The sequence below is a fragment of the Pangasianodon hypophthalmus genome, chromosome 6, assembly GCF_027358585.1.
Source record: "Pangasianodon hypophthalmus isolate fPanHyp1 chromosome 6, fPanHyp1.pri, whole genome shotgun sequence".
Lineage (NCBI taxonomy): Eukaryota > Metazoa > Chordata > Actinopteri > Siluriformes > Pangasiidae > Pangasianodon > Pangasianodon hypophthalmus.
In genome coordinates, this window is record NC_069715.1 from 470,359 (window position 1) to 490,910 (window position 20,552).

A 20,552-nucleotide genomic window follows, 5' to 3' on the forward strand; every position below is an offset into this window, starting at 1 on the left:
AACATTTCAATCTGTTTCTAGATTATTCAATTTTATTCATTTTTCTTGCGAGTGAATCTCGAGAATCTGATGTGTCATTATGTCACATTTAAGAGACTTGTGACGGTGATGGACAGCTCAGTCTGTCATCAGTCATCAGTGTGAAGAGTCTAAAAACTTCTGGGCGACATGAAGCATCATTTAGTGCAGTCATGTGACCTCGACTTCATTAATGTGACAGTTTTGAATTGTTATAAACAAATAAACAAAAAGTGTGTGATCTGTGATAAAAGAGTGGCGTTTCCACAGAGGTTGGTTTTCATTACAAGAGTTTAATGGTGTTAATTGGTCAGGAGATGTCATAAAGAGCACATTAAAGAGTGTGTGTGTGTGTTTTTAGAGAAGCTCCTGCAGAAACACAAGCAGCACGACAGAAATCCTTCATATCACCGTTTCACATGAACACCACAGTCACAATCAGTCTGCAATATTTACATAGTGCAAATGACATGGAGCACACACACACGAGGACAAATCACACTGCGCTGACCACGACGCAACACACACACACACACACACACACACACACACACACACACACACACACACACACACACACACACCTGTTATACAGAGTCGGGTGTGTGTGTGTGTTAATGTTAATCTTCAACCAAATAAAGCTGAAACGCCACGAACAGGTGAGTGAAGGCAATCAGTAACACACACCAACATCCTACAGGAATTATATCAGTTATGGTGGGGAAAAAAGCGAGAGAGAGAGAGAAAGAGAGAGAGAGAGAGAGAGAGAGAGAGAGAGAGAATAACAGCAAAGAGAAAGAGGAAAAACAGCACGAGGAGCTCGAGGGAGAGGAAAAAGAGCATAAAATTTAGATGGAGAGAATGAAAAAACAGAACGAGACAGAAAAAGGAGAAAAGTAAAAAGAGTAAAGATGGACTGAGTGGGGAGTGTTAAAGCCCCGGATCTGTGATTTTACACACACACACACACACACACACACACACACAGTGTGACTGTCCTCAGAGTGTTTACACATAAAAGCCTAATAACTGCACAATTCCTTCATCTGGTCCCGGCCCTAAAGTCTGAGTCACCACCATGAACTATATCATTATTATTATTATTATTATTATTATTATTATTATTACTAATATTATTTCTCGTGTTGATGTTCTGGATGTTTCTGTCTACACACTAAATTATTAGCCTATTAGCCACAAATATAAGCTAATGTATGCTTTGAGTCTACATTCCCCAGTGCTCTCATTACAAGGAATAGTTTATAAATTTACATGGAGACAGTTTTGAATCCAAACAAAATACACGACGAGTCATTTATAAATGTGCGTGGATCATTTAAAGAGTCATTACTGAGTGTTAGAATCTATCGAGGATTTGCAAATAGTTTACAAATGTGAGTGTAGGCAAATCATTTGGGAAGTGTTTGTAACCGAATCAGTAAAAGAGTCGTTTACTAAGTGAATCAGTAAAAGAGTCATTTACAATTGTAAGTGAATCAGTAAAAGAGTCACTTACAAATGTAAAGAATCAGTAAAAGAGTCACTTACAAATTTGAGCCAATCACTTGAAGAGTCATTTACAAATGTAACTGAATCACTAGGAGAGTCGTGTTTAAATGTATGTATATCACTCAAGGAATCACAGACACATAGGTGAATCACTTAGGCAGTCATTTACACCGAATCACTCCAGGAGTCACATTTAAATCTGACCAGATTCACTAATAAATTTACTCGCCAAATGATTCAGTTGGACTCAGAGTGATTTTTAAATCTAAGTGAATCACTTGAGGAGTCGCCATCAGGCAGTATGATGTACGATGACTCTTTACTCTACACCAGAATCAGTTTAAGTGTTTAACTGCAGAACAGAATATAAACAGTTCTTGGTCGTGCACTCAGACTTTCGGACCTGACGGTAGATTTTATATTTTTTCCTGAAAGTTTTTTACTGATCTACATTCACTATAACACTTACTTTAAAGGGAGTACAGAGAAACAAAAAAAACTAAAAAAAAAAATAAAAAAAAAAAAAGCCTAAATCTAATTGAAGCAGGAAAGACACACTCACCTGAACACAGGTGACCTGTACAGATCAGTAATAATCACGCTAGGCACGTGCCGATAATCACTCACACGATACGCTACGCTGTTAGCATGGATGCTTCAAACATTCCACTCGATAGGCTGCCTAGGTAGGGAGCAGTGTTGAGATAAAACATGTCATAGATTGAAGATGATCGTTGCCATGGTCACGTGTAGCTAGCTAACATCTTCCTTAGCTTATGTTACCTCAAACTGTAGCTATTTCACCTTACATACCCAGCTAACATTACTAGCAAGCTAGCTAACATAACATTAGGCTAGTTATTATATGTTTTATGCCAATCACTACATCTGTGGCCAACGGTAAATAAATAAACGGATGAACTGATTTGTTATTGTTTGAAAAAAAAAATGTAGCTAGCACATGACAGGTAATGTATGGAACTAGCTAGCTAGCCCAAGTGAATTAGCTAACTGTGTTACTTAAAAAGCGATAATATCGTGAGTTATATCGTGATTATTGTGATTTATCGGCACACGTCCAGAGAAAGGAGAAAAACACACAGGATTTAAAACCAACACCGAGAAAATGTCCATTTTGTTCCGTCGTTATTTAAACACGATAAATAAGAAGCGCATCGTTTATTAGAAACAACCTTTACACGCTATTTACAGATCGATTCGCTTGTTCCGATTAGCGCCGCACACACACACTCGAGCGTGAATTAACGCACGGTGACAAAAGACGCGACGGTCACAAAACAGTCAGGATATTAACCAGCGAGAGACGAGAGGGTCCCGCTGAGGAACCAATCAGAGTCGAGCTTTTTTAATACATCACAATAATCTGTAATGATTTTAATCTTAAACTAATGATGATGATGATGATGATGGGGTGTGTGTGTGTGTGTGTGTGTGTAAAACTTGAAAGGGGTCATTAATAATAATAATAATAATAATAATAATTATTATAATAATAATAAACACGCTGTCGTTGATTCTGGTCATGATGAACATCAGCGAATAAATAAAGGAGAAAGAAAGAAGCTGTTAACTAATCCCTTAATGTGTGAGCAGACAGGAAGTGTGTGTGTGTGTGTGTGTGTGTGTGTGTGTGTGTGTGTGTGTAAAGTGAGTTAAGATGTCCAGAAAAATCATCATCATCACACACACACACATACACAGCATGGACTAAGGAGTGTAATTCATTCAAGTATGGACGGAGATGGAGGTGTGTGTGTGTGTGTGTGTGTGTGTGTGTGTGTGTGTGTGTGTGTGCAGCTGCATGACTACAGGAAGTGTGTGTGGTCCGTCCCCGTCAGTTTCCTGAGATTGTTGTTGTGAGTGATATAGCAGGAAGTGTGTGTGTGTGTGTGTGTGTGTGTCTCAATCAGAGTTTTTCTCCATCTGCTTATCCTCGACAGAAGACTCGAGCTCATCCTCTTCATCGCTCACTCCTCTGATATCTTCCTCCTCCTCTTCCTCCTTCCCCTCCCCCTCAACCCCCTCCCCCTCCTCCTCCTCCTCTTCCTCGTCGCCGTGTGTTTTGCCGGAGAGCTGCAGGTTCTCCAGCGTGGTGCTCACCCACGTCTCGATCATGCTGCTCAGAGGAGGCACCTCCACCAGGATGGGCTCGGGTGTGTACTCATCCTCCTCTTCGTCGTCTTCGTCCTCGTCCTCCTCATCGTCCTCGCCCAGCGCCCCGGGGACCAGCGTGATGCTGCTGGTGCTGGTGATGGACGAGTACGAGGTGGTCGGACCCCTGCAGCTCCCGTCCAGAGACCCCGTCTCCGTGCTCTGCTGAGAAGCTCGCTCCAATCCGTCCTCCGTGCGCCCTTCCTCCTTACAGGATGAGGAGGATGAGGCGATTTGGGACGCGGCCGGTGCGCCATCTGCGCTTCCCTCTGCGTCTTTATTCGCGCTCGTTCTGTTAAACTCGTTCTCCAGAGGTTCTAGAGCGTCAGAGTTCTCCACCATCGTCCTCCAGTTCGTCTCTACACACACACACACAGGGTTAAGGTTAGCACCAAAGTCCCAAATATACAGTGAACATGAAGATTCTAGAGATTCGGCTACACTGCGCGTGTGTGTGTGTGTGTGTGTGTGTGTGTCTGGCGTACCGTACTCCTTCTCATTGACCTCAGAGATGGGCTCTGAGATGACGCTGCAGAAGGAAATGGCCGAGGCAGCTGATGGATTGCGCGAGTGACCCATATGGTGTGGAACCTTCTTAACGTTCTTCAGAGCCTCCTCAGCCTGCTCCTGCTCCAGAGCACACACCATCTCCTTATACGCCCTGCGCGCCTCCTCCGTCAGAGACACCAGGCGGTTAAACAGAGCCTGAACACACACACACACACACACACACACAGAAGAAATGACGATTAAAACTCACAGAAGAAGAAGAAGAAGAAAAAGAAGAAGAAGAAGAAGAAAAGGGAAAAAGAAGAAGAAGAAGGAGAAGGAGAAGGAGAAAAAGAAGAAAAGGGAAGAAGAAAAGGGAAGAAGAAGGAGAACGAGGAGGAGGAAAAGGAAAATAAGAAAAAGAAGAAGAAGAAGAAGAATAAGAAGGTGTGCTCTTTCTTGAGTAGTGTGAACAGGGTGAAAGTTGGGCTGCAGCCACCAGAGGTGTGCGTGAGTGTGCGTGAGTGTGTGACTGTGCGTGTGTGCACGAGTGTGTGTGTGCATGAGTGCGTCAGTGAATGTGTGTGTGAATGAGTGAGTGTGTGCACGCAGGTACACGGGTGTGTGTGTGTGTGCGCGTGAGTGTGTGTGTGAGTGTGTGTGCGTCAGTGAGTGTGTGTGTGTGCGCGTGTGTGCGCGCGTGTGTGTGTGCGTGTGTGTGCGTGTGTGTGTGCGTGTGTGTGCACCTCTGCTCCGGAGTAGTTGAAGATCCCGACCACGCTGACGGGGACGAGTTTGTTAACGCAGCGGCCGAGAGCTTTACGCCCCAGAGCAAAAACGAACGGGATCTCCTGCTCACGGGCCATCGCGATCACGTTGTACAGAGCCTCGTCCAGACCGCCTACACACACGCGCGCGCACACACACACACACACACGCACACACACACACGCACACACACACACGCACACACACTCCTAAGTGAGCTCAGCTGTACAGAATATTGTAAAAGAAACACAAATATACCCTGAGTCTACGGAACATTTCGGAGCTTCAGACCTGATCAGCTGAGTACCAAAAGTAAAGGCACCCCTCACCCTTGGCCTGGATCTTCTCACAGTTGGGCGAGATGATCACACATCGTATCTTGTTGAGCTTCATGTGCTTGGTGACCTCGCGCAAACCCATGACCAGGCGGCGCTTAGCTTTAGCTTTAGTGGGTTCCTTCTGATACACTCGCTCCTGAAAACGCACTAGCTCCTGCAGCAGGAGAGTGACGCTCTCATCGATCTCCTTATTCAGCACCTGGTTACAGTACCTACACACACACACACACACACACACACACTCAATAATCAGTGCAGTGGATGAAGTCAATTATACACAAAAGACAGTGATCAACAGATCAGATGTGTTTATAAGTGTGTATAAATGTGTGTGTGTGTGTGTGTGTACTCACTCTCTGAACCTCCTGCTGTGAATCTTGGTGATGGTGGACGAGGCCATGGGACTGCCGATGCCCGAGCTGGCTGGAGAACCCTGCGACACCGGAGTGATGCTGTACGGAGAATTCTGACTGGCTGGAGACAGCGAGGCGTCACTGGGCATGCTCAGACCGTTCTCTACACACACACACACACACACACACAGTAAAATGTGTGAAGTTTCCATGCACAAAGAAATTGAGAGAAACAAAGGAAGAATGAATAGAGGAAGTGTGTGTTTAAAATGTGTGTGTTATAAAAGAAGCTGCTGACTGGTTGGCTGCTGTGACATCATCAGCTCTCATCGTGAAAGGGGAAAATGTCGTACTTTAATCTTAAACATAATGTGTGTGTGTGTGTGTGTGTGTGTGTGTGTGTGTGTGTGTGTGTGTGAGAGAGAGAGAGAGAGAGAGAGAGAGAGAGAGAGAGAGAGAGAGAGAGAGAGAGAGAGTGTGTGTGTGTGTGTGTGTGTGTGTGTGTGTGCGCGTGTGCGTGTATGTGTGTGCGAGAGAGAGAGTGTGTGTGTGTGTGTACACACCCTCTTGTGAGACTGTCTCCTGTGTGAGTGTGTCAGTGAAGTGAAGCTCGTCATCTGGCTGCTCCTTCACACACAGCTTAGCCTTCACCTCACGCTCCTTCAGGATCACCTAAACACACACACACACACACACACACACACACAGTGTATCTGGGTAAGTCAGATGAAGTCTAATGAACTTTACTCATGCTGAAGAGGTGGAACACAAAAGGTAGTGAAATCAGTACTGGTCTTTCAGTCAGTACTGCACTATACTGTACTGTTATCTAGTGTACTGAACTACAGAGTAGTGTACTGTACTATACTATACTGCACTGTACTATACTGTACTATACTGCACTGTACTATACTGTACTATACTGCACTGTACTATACTGTACTATACTGCACTGTACTATACTGTACTATACTGTACTGTACTATACTGCACTGTACTATACTGTACTGAACTATGCTATACTGAACTATACTGCACTACAGAGTAGTGTACTATACTGTACTATATTGCACTGTACTATACTATACATTACTGTACTATACTGAACTGTACTATACTGCACTATATTGCAATGTGGTGCATTGTACTCCAGTGTACTCCGCTATACGGTAGTGTACTACACTACAGACATCCAGGGAGAAGTGAACAAAGGTGCGTTTAAATTAGTATTGGGCCTTCAGTCTAGAGTGTGACATAGTGTACTGTACCATACTGTACTCTACTGCACCGTCTAATAATGTAGCGTACTGTACCATACTGTACTCTACTGCACCGTCTGATAATGTAGCGTACTGTACCATACTGTACTCTACTGCACCGTCTAATAATGTAGCGTACTGTACCATACTGTACTCTACTGCACCGTCTAATAATGTAGCGTACTGTACCATACTGTACTCTACTGCACCGTCTGATAATGTAGCGTACTGTACCATACTGTACTCTACTGCACCGTCTAATAATGTAGCGTACTGTACCATACTGTACTCTACTGCACCGTCTGATAATGTAGTGTACTGTACCATACTGTACTCTACTGCACCGTCTAATAATGTAGCGTACTGTACCATACTGTACTCTACTGCACCGTCTGATAATGTAGCGTACTGTACCATCCTGTACTCTAATGCACCGTCTGATAATGTAGCGTACTGTACCATCCTGTACTCTAATGCACCGTCTAATAATGTAGCGTACTGTACCATCCTGTACTCTAATGCACCGTCTAATAATGTAGCGTACTGTACCATACTGTACTCTACTGCACCGTCTGATAATGTAGCGTACTGTACCATCCTGTACTCTAATGCACCGTCTAATAATGTAGCGTACTGTACCATCCTGTACTCTAATGCACCGTCTAATAATGTAGCGTACTGTACCATACTGTACTCTACTGCACCGTCTAATAATGTAGCGTACTGTACCATCCTGTACTCTAATGCACCGTCTAATAATGTAGCGTACTGTACCATCCTGTACTCTAATGCACCGTCTAATAATGTAGCGTACTGTACCATCCTGTACTCTAATGCACCGTCTAATAATGTAGCGTACTGTACCGTACTGTACTCTACTGCGCCGTCTGATAATGTAGCGTACTGTACCGCACTGTACTCTACTGCGCCGTCTGATAATGTAGCGTACTGTACCATCCTGTACTCTAATGCACCGTCTAATAATGTAGCGTACTGTACCATACTGTACTCTACTGCACCGTCTAATAATGTAGCGTACTGTACCATCCTGTACTCTACTGCACCGTCTAATAATGTAGCGTACTGTACCATCCTGTACTCTAATGCACCGTCTAATAATGTAGCGTACTGTACCATACTGTACTCTACTGCACCGTCTAATAATGTAGCGTACTGTACCGCACTGTACTCTACTGCGCCGTCTGATAATGTAGCGTACTGTACCATCCTGTACTCTAATGCACCGTCTAATAATGTAGCGTACTGTACCATACTGTACTCTACTGCACCGTCTAATAATGTAGCGTACTGTACCATCCTGTACTCTAATGCACCGTCTAATAATGTAGCGTACTGTACCGCACTGTACTCTACTGCACCGTCTAATAATGTAGCGTACTGTACCATCCTGTACTCTAATGCACCGTCTAATAATGTAGCGTACTGTACCGCACTGTACTCTACTGCACCGTCTGATAATGTAGCGTACTGTACCATACTGTACTCTACTGCGCCGTCTGATAATGTAGCGTACTGTACCGCACTGTACTCTACTGCACCGTCTAATAATGTAGCGTACTGTAGTAAAACTTACTGCAGTGTAGTGTGTTGTAGTGTAGTATACTATAGTATACTGTACTATTCTGTAGTGCAGTGTATTGTACTATATTGTAGTATACTGTACTGCAGCGTAGTGTGTTGTAGTGTAGTATACTGTAGTATACTGTACTATTCTGTAGCGTAGTGTGTTGTAGTGTAGTATACTGTACTATTCTGTAGCGTAGTGTGTTGTAGTGTAGTATACTGTACTGCAGCGTAGTGTGTTGTAGTGTAGTATACTGTACTATACTGTAGTATACTATACTATTCTGTAGTGCAGCGTAGTGTAGTGTAGTATACTGTACTGCAGTGTAGTGTGTTGTAGTGTAGTATACTGTAGTACACCGTACTGCGGCGTAGTGTATTGCAGTGTATTGTAGTGTAGTATACTGTAGTATACTATACTATTCTGTAGTGCAGCGTAGTGTAGTGTAGTATACTGTACTGCAGCGTAGTGTGTTGTAGTGTAGTATACTGTAGTATACTGTAGTATACTATACTATTCTGGAGTGCAGTGTATTGTAGTATACTGTACTGCAGCATAATGTAATACACTGTAGTATACTGTACTGTTCTGTAGTGCAGTGTATTGTAGTGCACCACACTGTACTGCAGCGTAGTGTAATATACTGTAGTATACTGTACTGTTCTGTAGTGCAGTGTGTTGTAGTGTAGTATACTATACTGTTCTGTAGTGCAGTGTATTGTAGTGTAGTATACTGTACTGCGGCGTAGTGTAGTATACTGTAGTATACTGTACTGTTCTGTAGTGCAGTGTATTGTAGTGCACCACACTGTACTGCAGCATAGTGTAATATACTGTAGTATACTGTACTGTTCTGTAGTGCAGTGTGTTGTAGTGTAGTATACTATACTGTTCTGTAGTGCAGTGTATTGTAGTTTAGTATACTGTACTGCGGCGTAGTGTAGTATACTGTAGTATACTGTACTGTTCTGTAGTGCAGTGTATTGTAGTGCACCACACTGTACTGCGGCGTAGTGTAGTATACTGTAGTATACTGTACTGTTCTGTAGTGCAGTGTATTGTAGTGCACCACACTGTACTGCGGCGTAGTGTAGTATACTGTAGTATACTGTACTGTTCTGTAGTGCAGTGTATTGTAGTGTACCACACTGTACTGCGGCGTAGTGTAGTATACTGTAGTATACTGTACTGTTCTGTAGTGCAGTGTATTGTAGTGTAGTACACTGTACTGCGGCGTAGTGTAGTATACTGTAGTATACTGTACTGTTCTGTAGTGCAGTGTATTGTAGTGTACCACACTGTACTGCGGCGTAGTGTAGTATACTGTACTGCGGCGTAGTGTAGTATACTGTAGTATACTGTACTGTTCTGTAGTGCAGTGTATTGTAGTGTAGTATACCGTACTGCGGCGTAGTGTAGTATACTGTAGTATACTGTACTGTTCTGTAGTGCAGTGTATTGTAGTGTAGTATACTGTACTGCGGCGTAGTGTAGTATACTGTACTGTTCTGTAGTGCAGTGTATTGTAGTGTAGTATACTGTACTGCGGCGTAGTGTAGTATACTGTACTGCGGCGTAGTGTAGTATACTGTAGTATACTGTACTGTTCTGTAGTGCAGTGTATTGTAGTGTAGTACACTGTACTGCGGCGTAGTGTAGTATACTGTAATATACTGTACTGTTCTGTAGTGCAGTGTATTGTAGTGTAGTATACTGTACTGCAGCGTAGTGTAGTATACTGTACTGTTCTGTAGTGCAGTGTATTGTAGTGCACCACACTGTACTGCGGCGTAGTGTAGTATACTGTAGTATACTGTACTGTTCTGTAGTGCAGTGTATTGTAGTGTACCACACTGTACTGCGGCGTAGTGTAGTATACTGTAGTATACTATACTGTTCTGTAGTGCAGTGTATTGTAGTGTAGTATACCGTACTGCGGCGTAGTGTAGTATACTGTAGTATACTGTACTGTTCTGTAGTGCAGTGTATTGTAGTGTATTATACCGTACTGCGGCGTAGTGTAGTATACTGTAGTATACTGTACTGTTCTGTAGTGCAGTGTATTGTAGTGTAGTATACTGTACTGCAGCGTAGTGTAGTATACTGTAGTATACTGTACTGTTCTGTAGTGCAGTGTATTGTAGTGTACCACACTGTACTGCGGCGTAGTGTAGTATACTGTAGTATACTGTACTGTTCTGTAGTGCAGTGTATTGTAGTGTAGTATACCGTACTGCGGCGTAGTGTAGTATACTGTAGTATACTGTACTGTTCTGTAGTGCAGTGTATTGTAGTGTAGTATACCGTACTGCGGCGTAGTGTAGTATACTGTAGTATACTGTACTGTTCTGTAGTGCAGTGTATTGTAGTGTACCACACTGTACTGCAGCGTAGTGTAGTATACTGTAGTATACTGTACTGTTCTGTAGTGCAGTGTATTGTAGTGCACCACACTGTACTGCGGCGTAGTGTAGTATACTGTAGTATACTGTACTGTTCTGTAGTGCAGTGTATTGTAGTGTACCACACTGTACTGCGGCGTAGTGTAGTATACTGTAGTATACTGTACTGTTCTGTAGTGCAGTGTATTGTAGTGTAGTATACCGTACTGCGGCGTAGTGTAGTATACTGTAGTATGTTCTGTAGTGCAGTGTATTGTAGTGTACCACACTGTACTGCGGCGTAGTGTAGTATACTGTAGTATACTGTACTGTTCCGTAGTGCAGTGTATTGTAGTGTAGTATACCGTACTGCGGCGTAGTGTAGTATACTGTAGTATACTGTACTGTTCTGTAGTGCAGTGTATTGTAGTGCACCACACTGTACTGCGGCGTAGTGTAGTATACTGTAGTATACTGTACTGTTCTGTAGTGCAGTGTATTGTAGTGTACCACACTGTACTGCGGCGTAGTGTAGTATACTGTAGTATACTGTACTGTTCTGTAGTGCAGTGTATTGTAGTGTACCACACTGTACTGCGGCGTAGTGTAGTATACTGTAGTATACTGTACTGTTCTGTAGTGCAGTGTATTGTAGTGTACCACACTGTACTGCGGCGTAGTGTAGTATACTGTAGTATACTGTACTGTTCTGTAGTGCAGTGTATTGTAGTGTAGTATACTGTACTGCGGCGTAGTGTAGTATACTGTAGTATACTGTACTGTTCTGTAGTGCAGTGTATTGTAGTGTAGTATACCGTACTGCGGCGTAGTGTAGTATACTGTAGTATACTGTACTGTTCTGTAGTGCAGTGTATTGTAGTGTAGTATACCGTACTGCGGCGTAGTGTAGTATACTGTAGTATACTGTACTGTTCTGTAGTGCAGTGTATTGTAGTGCACCACACTGTACTGCGGCGTAGTGTAGTATACTGTAGTATACTGTACTGTTCTGTAGTGCAGTGTATTGTAGTGTACCACACTGTACTGCGGCGTAGTGTAGTATACTGTAGTATACTGTACTGTTCTGTAGTGCAGTGTATTGTAGTGTACCACACTGTACTGCGGCGTAGTGTAGTATACTGTAGTATACTGTACTGTTCTGTAGTGCAGTGTATTGTAGTGTACCACACTGTACTGCGGCGTAGTGTAGTATACTGTAGTATACTGTACTGTTCTGTAGTGCAGTGTATTGTAGTGTAGTATACTGTACTGCGGCGTAGTGTAGTATACTGTAGTATACTGTACTGTTCTGTAGTGCAGTGTATTGTAGTGCACCACACTGTACTGCGGCGTAGTGTAGTATACTGTAGTATACTGTACTGTTCTGTAGTGCAGTGTATTGTAGTGCACCACACTGTACTGCGGCGTAGTGTAGTATACTGTAGTATACTGTACTGTTCTGTAGTGCAGTGTATTGTAGTGCACCACACTGTACTGCAGCGTAGTGTAGTATACTGTAGTATACTGTACTGTTCTGTAGTGCAGTGTGTTGTAGTGTAGTATACTATACTGTTCTGTAGTGCAGTGTATTGTAGTGTAGTATACTGTACTGCGGCGTAGTGTAGTATACTGTAGTATACTGTACTGTTCTGTAGTGCAGTGTATTGTAGTGTAGTATACTGTACTGCGGCGTAGTGTAGTATACTGTAGTATACTGTACTGTTCTGTAGTGCAGTGTATTGTAGTGTAGTATACTGTACTGCGGCGTAGTGTAGTATACTGTAGTATACTGTACTGTTCTGTAGTGCAGTGTATTGTAGTGTACCACACTGTACTGCGGCGTAGTGTAATATACTGTAGTATACTGTACTGTTCTGTAGTGCAGTGTATTGTAGTGTAGTATACTGTACTGCGGCGTAGTGTAATATACTGTAGTATACTGTACTGTTCTGTAGTGCAGTGTATTGTAGTGTAGTATACTGTACTGCGGCGTAGTGTAGTATACTGTAGTATACTGTACTGTTCTGTAGTGCAGTGTATTGTAGTGTACCACACTGTACTGCGGCGTAGTGTAGTATACTGTAGTATACTGTACTGTTCTGTAGTGCAGTGTATTGTAGTGTACCACACTGTACTGCGGCGTAGTGTAGTATACTGTAGTATACTGTACTGTTCTGTAGTGCAGTGTATTGTAGTGTACCACACTGTACTGCGGCGTAGTGTAGTATACTGTAGTATACTGTACTGTTCTGTAGTGCAGTGTATTGTAGTGTAGTATACTGTACTGCGGCGTAGTGTAGTATACTGTAGTATACTGTACTGTTCTGTAGTGCAGTGTATTGTAGTGTAGTATACCGTACTGCGGCGTAGTGTAGTATACTGTAGTATACTGTACTGTTCTGTAGTGCAGTGTATTGTAGTGTAGTATACCGTACTGCGGCGTAGTGTAGTATACTGTAGTATACTGTACTGTTCTGTAGTGCAGTGTATTGTAGTGTACCACACTGTACTGCGGCGTAGTGTAGTATACTGTAGTATACTGTACTGTTCTGTAGTGCAGTGTATTGTAGTGTAGTATACCGTACTGCGGCGTAGTGTAGTATACTGTAGTATGTTCTGTAGTGCAGTGTATTGTAGTGTACCACACTGTACTGCGGCGTAGTGTAGTATACTGTAGTATACTGTACTGTTCCGTAGTGCAGTGTATTGTAGTGTAGTATACCGTACTGCGGCGTAGTGTAGTATACTGTAGTATACTGTACTGTTCTGTAGTGCAGTGTATTGTAGTGCACCACACTGTACTGCGGCGTAGTGTAGTATACTGTAGTATACTGTACTGTTCTGTAGTGCAGTGTATTGTAGTGTACCACACTGTACTGCGGCGTAGTGTAGTATACTGTAGTATACTGTACTGTTCTGTAGTGCAGTGTATTGTAGTGTACCACACTGTACTGCGGCGTAGTGTAGTATACTGTAGTATACTGTACTGTTCTGTAGTGCAGTGTATTGTAGTGTAGTCCACTGTACTGCGGCGTAGTGTAGTATACTGTACTGTTCTGTAGTGCAGTGTATTGTAGTGCACCACACTGTACTGCGGCGTAGTGTAGTATACTGTAGTATACTGTACTGTTCTGTAGTGCAGTGTATTGTAGTGCACCACACTGTACTGCGGCGTAGTGTAGTATACTGTAGTATACTGTACTGTTCTGTAGTGCAGTGTATTGTAGTGCACCACACTGTACTGCAGCGTAGTGTAGTATACTGTAGTATACTGTACTGTTCTGTAGTGCAGTGTGTTGTAGTGTAGTATACTATACTGTTCTGTAGTGCAGTGTATTGTAGTTTAGTATACTGTACTGCGGCGTAGTGTAGTATACTGTAGTATACTGTACTGTTCTGTAGTGCAGTGTATTGTAGTGTAGTATACTGTACTGCGGCGTAGTGTAGTATACTGTAGTATACTGTACTGTTCTGTAGTGCAGTGTATTGTAGTGTAGTATACTGTACTGCGGCGTAGTGTAGTATACTGTAGTATACTGTACTGTTCTGTAGTGCAGTGTATTGTAGTGTACCACACTGTACTGCGGCGTAGTGTAATATACTGTAGTATACTGTACTGTTCTGTAGTGCAGTGTATTGTAGTGTAGTATACTGTACTGCGGCGTAGTGTAGTATACTGTAGTATACTGTACTGTTCTGTAGTGCAGTGTATTGTAGTGTACCACACTGTACTGCAGCGTAGTGTAGTATACTGTAGTATACTATACTGTTCTGTAGTGCAGTGTATTGTAGTGTAGTATACTGTACTGCAGCGTAGTGTAGTATACTGTAGTATACTGTACTGTTTTGTAGTGCAGTGTATTGTAGTGTAGTATACTGTACTGCAGCGTAGTGTAGTATACTGTAGTATACTGTAGTATACTGTACTGTTCTGTAGTGCAGTGTATTGTAGTGTAGTATACTGTACTGCAGCGTAGTGTAGTATACTGTAGTATACTGTACTGTTCTGTAGTGCAGTGTATTGTAGTGTAGTATACTGTACTGCAGCGTAGTGTGTTGTAGTGTAGTATACTATACTGTTCTGTAGTGCAGTGTATAGTAGTGTAGTATACCGTACTGCGGCGTAGTGTAGTATACTGTAGTATACTGTACTGTTCTGTAGTGCAGTGTATTGTAGTGTAGTATACTGTACTGCAGCGTAGTGTAGTATACTGTAGTATACTGTACTGTTCTGTAGTGCAGTGTAGTGTAGTATACTGTACTGCAGCGTAGTGTAGTATACTGTAGTATACTGTACTGTACTGTAGTGCAGTGTATTGTAGTGTAGTATACTGTACTGCGGCGTAGTGTAGTATACTGTAGTATACTATACTGTTCTGTAGTGCAGTGTAGTGTAGTGTAGTATACCGTACTGCGGCGTAGTGTAGTATACTGTAGTATACTGTACTGTTCTGTAGTGCAGTGTATTGTAGTGTAGTATACTGTACTGCAGCGTAGTGTAGTATACTGTAGTATACTGTACTGTTCTGTAGTGCAGTGTATTGTAGTACCTTCTTGAGGGCAGTAGGTCTCTTCACTTTGGGTACTTCTCTCTCTTTACCCCTCTTGATTTTGGGTGCTGTGGAGTCGAGAATGTTGTGGGGGGGAGTGTACGATTTCATCACTCCCTTACTGACTGCATCCTTACTGTGGAACACTGAGGTCGTACCCACTGAACACACACACACACACACACACACACACACACACACACACATACACACATCACTGTACTCCTGTATATAAAGTGCAGCGAATATGACAGCTCTATGTGCCTGTCTTTGTATGCAAGGGAAATATATGTATACATACAGCATTTCAGGATTTTTTTTTTCTTACTCGGTGTGTGTGTGTGTGTGTGTGTGTGTGTGTATACCTGTGTATGAAAGGGGTTTGGTGTTGTTGAGTTGTCGTGCCTTCATGGCCTGTTGTTGTTTCTCCAGTGCAGCGAGCATGTCCCCCAGATCCAGCTGTACTGGAGTTCTGCTCTTCTTCCCTGCTGCTTTAGTCAGAGCCTCCTACACACACACACACACACACACACACACACACACGTACACACGTACACACAAGCACACATCCATAAATGTACATAAACAGTAGATGTCGCATTAGCCACCGTTGCTAGTACATGTGTGTCAGCCTGTCCGCCATATTGGAAAAGTACTGAAATCCGCAGAAACCTGAGTGTTTAATAGTTACAGTAATATATAGTAACAGTGTACAGTGTAATATCGCTATAGACGGTGTGTGTGTGTGTGTGTGTGTGTGTACCTGCAGTTTCCTCTGCTCCATGCTGATCTCGCAGTACTCCTGTGCTGTAGCTAGAGCTGCTGCCAGAGCTTTCTTCCTCTGACTCTTGGCTCGTTTGGGCACTGAGGTGGTGATGGGAATGGGAGTCTGAACAATGTGGATGGGGGAATTCTCCGGAAGATTATCCAACTGTACACACACACACAGACACACACAGACACACACAGACACACACAGACACACACAGACACACACAGACACACACACACCAGGTCAATTTTACTTATCATTTCCATTCATCTCCAGATGGAACCTAAAGCCCCTGAATCCCTAATTCCCATAGCGCCTAATCTGAATAGCCCCTAATCCCTATAACCCCCAATCCCTATGGCTCTATCCCTTAGCTCCTAACCCATACAGTCCTATCCCTATAGCCCCTAATCTCAATAGCCCCTAATCCCTATAACCCCCTAGCCCCTACACCATACACCCCTATCCCTATGGTCCCTAATCTCAATAGCTCCTAATCCCTATAACCCCTAATCCCTATAACCCTATAGTCCCTACACCATACAGCCCTATCCCTATAGCCCCTAATCCCTATAACCCTATAGTCCCTACACCATACAGCCCTATCCCTATAGCCCCTAATCCCTATAACCCTTTAGTCCCTACACCATACAGCCCCTAATCTCAATAGCCCCTAATCCCTATAACCCCCTAGCCCCTACACCATACACCCCTATCCCTATGGTCCCTAATCTCAATAGCTTCTAATCCCTATAACCCTATAGTCCCTACACCATACAGCCCCTACACCATACAGCCCTATCCCTATAGCCCCTAATCCCTATAACCCTATAGTCCCTACACCATACAGCCCTATCCCTATAGCCCCTAATCCCTATAACCCTATAGTCCCTACACCATACAGCCCTATCCCTATAGCCCCTAATCCCTATAACCCTATAGTTCAATTCAATTCAATTTTATTTGTATAGCGCTTTTAACAATGGACATTGTCACAAAGCAGCTTTACAGAAATAAATGGATTCACAAAAATATATTGTAAATATTTAAATTTATCACTGTGAATTTATCCCTAATGAGCAAGCCAGTGGCGATGGTGGCAAGGAAAAACTCCCCGAGATGATATGAGGAAGAAACCTTGAGAGGAACCAGGCTCAAAAGGGAACCCATCCTCATCTGGGTGCAACGGATAGTGCAATTATAAATAAATCCCTTCTATTGTGTACTATATGGACAAATAGTGCAATTGTGCAACCAATAAATTCATCACAGTATTTGCAAGAGGTCCGGCTGGTTAAAATCTATCCACTGTCCACTGATGGTCCCTACACCATACAGCCCCTAATCCCTATAACCCTTTAGTCCCTACACCATACAGCCCCTAATCTCAATAGCCCCTAATCCCTATAACCCTATAGTCCCTACACCATACAGCCCTATCCCTATGGTCCCTAATCCCTATAGCCTATGGTCCCTAATCCCTATAGCCCCTAATCCCCATGGCCCTATTGCTAAAGCTATAAAGACTAAAACTCAAACTGTTACACTAAGCCCTGACAAACCCTGAACACTAACTTAAAGGCCTTCAAGACCCTGAACCGTAAACCCTGACCCGAATCACTAATTCTAAATCTAAACCATGAGCATAACCCCTAAACACGACTCCTACACGCGAGTCCTACATGTGACTATCTGCACACAGACCTTGGTCATGTTTCAGACGCAAACCTGTAAACACTTACCAGTGGTTTGGGCAGTTTGAGCTGTACTTGTTCAGGTTTGTTGCGCTGCACAGCGCCCCCTGTGGCCAGGTCAGGAAACTCATCCTCATCCTGCATGGAAGACAAATCAACACCACACTGTCCCGTTATAAACAACCCTCACTTTATCACACCGCAAACCACACCAGCGTACACCTGAAGATCAGAGAGTGTGTGTGTGTGTGCGCGCGTGTGTGTGTGTGGTCAGTACCTGGAAGTAGAGGGGTTCAGGTGTGTGTTCAGGCTGAACTCCACCCTGCTGCAGTCTCCTCTGAACCCCAACACCTCCACCTCCACCTCCACCTCCACCACGGCCATTAAAACCCACCTGAAACTCCTCAATCAGAAATAAAAAAACAGAGTTAACCAAAAACGTGAAAAACTGTTTTATGGAATCAATAGAACGTGGAAAGGCAGGATTATTAGTATTATTATTTAGTATGATTTTGCACTAAATTATTACTATTACTACTGTAAAAAAGAATAAATAAGAAAATTGTTTTTTTAATCATTCTGTAGTTAAAGTGAGCACTTTTTAATCATTCTGTAGTTAAAGAGAGCACTTTTTAATCATTCTGTAGTTAAAGAGAGCACTTTTTAATCATTCTGTAGTTAAAGAGAGCACTTTTTAATCATACTGTAGTTAAAGAGAGCACTTTTTAATCATTCTGTAGTTAAAGAGAGCACTTTTTAATCATTCTGTAGTTAAAGAGAGCACTTTTTAATCATTCTGTAGTTAAAGAGAGCACTTTTTAATCATTCTGTAGTTAAAGAGAGCACTTTTTAATCACTCTGTAGTTAAAGAGAGCACTTTTTAATCACTCTGTAGTTAAAGAGAGCACTTTTTAATCATTCTGTAGTTAAAGAGAGCACTTTTTAATCATTTTATAGTTAAAGAGAGCACTTTTTAATCATTTTATAGTTAAAGAGAGCACTTTTTAATCATTCTGTAGTTAAAGAGAGCACTTTTTAATCATTCTGTAGTTAAAGAGAGCACTTTTTAATCATTTTATAGTTAAAGAGAGCACTTTTTAATCATTCTGTAGTTAAAGTGAGCACTTTTTAATCATTTTATAGTTAAAGAGAGCACTTTTTAATCATTCTGTAGTTAAAGAGAGCACTTTTTAATCATTCTGTAGTTAAAGAGAGCACTTTTTAATCATTCTGTAGTTAAAGAGAGCACTTTTTAATCATTCTGTAGTTAAAGAGAGCACTTTTTAATCATTTTATAGTTAAAGAGAGCACTTTTTAATCATTCTGTAGTTAAAGAGAGCACTTTTTAATCATTCTGTAGTTAAAGAGAGCACTTTTTAATCATTCTGTAGTTAAAGTGAGCACTTTTTAATCATTCTGTAGTTAAAGAGAGCACTTTTTAATCATTCTGTAGTTAAAGAGAGCACTTTTTAATCATTCTGTAGTTAAAGAGAGCACTTTTTAATCATTCTGTAGTTAAAGAGAGCACTTTTTAATCATTCTGTAGTTAAAGAGAGCACTTTTTAATCATTCTGTAGTTAAAGTGAGCACTTTTTAATCATTCTGTAGTTAAAGAGAGCACTTTTTAATCATTCTGTAGTTAAAGAGAGCACTTTTTAATCATTCTGTAGTTAAAGAGAGCACTTTTTAATCATTCTGTAGTTAAAGTGAGCACTTTTTAATCATTCTGTAGTTAAAGTGAGCACTTTTTAATCATTCTGTAGTTAAAGAGAGCACTTTTTAATCATTCTGTAGTTAAAGAGAGCACTTTTTAATCATTCTGTAGTTAAAGAGAGCACTTTTTAATCATTCTGTAGTTAAAGAGAGCACTTTTTAATCATTCTGTAGTTAAAGTGAGCACTTTTTAATCATTCTGTAGTTAAAGAGAGCACTTTTTAATCATTTTATAGTTAAAGAGAGCACTTTTTAATCATTCTGTAGTTAAAGAGAGCACTTTTTAATCATTCTGTAGTTAAAGAGAGCACTTTTTAATCATTCTGTAGTTAAAGTGAGCACTTTTTAATCATTCTGTAGTTAAAGAGAGCACTTTTTAATCATTCTGTAGTTAAAGAGAGCACTTTTTAATCATTCTGTAGTTAAAGAGAGCACTTTTTAATCATTCTGTAGTTAAAGAGAGCACTTTTTAATCATTCTGTAGTTAAAGTGAGCACTTTTTAATCATTTTATAGTTAGAGAGCACTTTTTAATCATTCTGTAGTTAAAGAGAGCACTTTTTAATCATTCTGTAGTTAAAGAGAGCACTTTTTAATCATTCTGTAGTTAAAGAGAGCACTTTTTAATCATTCTGTAGTTAAAGAGAGCACTTTTTAATCATTCTGTAGTTAAAGAGAGCACTTTTTAATCATTCTGTAGTTAAAGAGAGCACTTTTTAATCATTCTGTAGTTAAAGAGAGCACTTTTTAATCATTCTGTAGTTAAAGTGAGCACTTTTTAATCATTCTGTAGTTAAAGAGAGCACTTTTTAATCATTCTGTAGTTAAAGAGAGCACTTTTTAATCATTTTATAGTTAAAGAGAGCACTTTTTAATCATTTTATAGTTAAAGAGAGCACTTTTTAATCATTCTGTAGTTAAAGTGAGCACTTTTTAATCATTCTGTAGTTAA

The 20,552-nt window shown here is 41.6% G+C and overlaps 1 protein-coding gene across 2 annotated transcripts in view; it reads right to left on the reverse strand.

Annotated features, from left to right (window-relative positions):
- Positions 1 to 291: 291 nt before the first annotated feature.
- Positions 292 to 20,552, reverse strand: part of secisbp2l (SECIS binding protein 2-like) — a 34,799-nt gene continuing 14,538 nt past the window's right edge. For both annotated transcript variants that reach the window (XM_034305196.2, XM_053235036.1), the window contains exons 8-18: positions 18,166 to 18,291; positions 17,937 to 18,026; positions 16,186 to 16,353; positions 15,788 to 15,929; positions 15,423 to 15,583; positions 6,211 to 6,319; positions 5,648 to 5,810; positions 5,286 to 5,506; positions 4,935 to 5,089; positions 4,185 to 4,404; positions 292 to 4,058 (exon numbers count right to left, since the gene is read on the reverse strand). In XM_034305196.2, the coding sequence (XP_034161087.2) occupies positions 3,451 to 4,058; positions 4,185 to 4,404; positions 4,935 to 5,089; positions 5,286 to 5,506; positions 5,648 to 5,810; positions 6,211 to 6,319; positions 15,423 to 15,583; positions 15,788 to 15,929; positions 16,186 to 16,353; positions 17,937 to 18,026; positions 18,166 to 18,291 (2,163 nt within the window). In that variant the 3' untranslated portion in view covers positions 292 to 3,450. The remainder of the gene's footprint in view (positions 4,059 to 4,184; positions 4,405 to 4,934; positions 5,090 to 5,285; positions 5,507 to 5,647; positions 5,811 to 6,210; positions 6,320 to 15,422; positions 15,584 to 15,787; positions 15,930 to 16,185; positions 16,354 to 17,936; positions 18,027 to 18,165; positions 18,292 to 20,552) is intronic.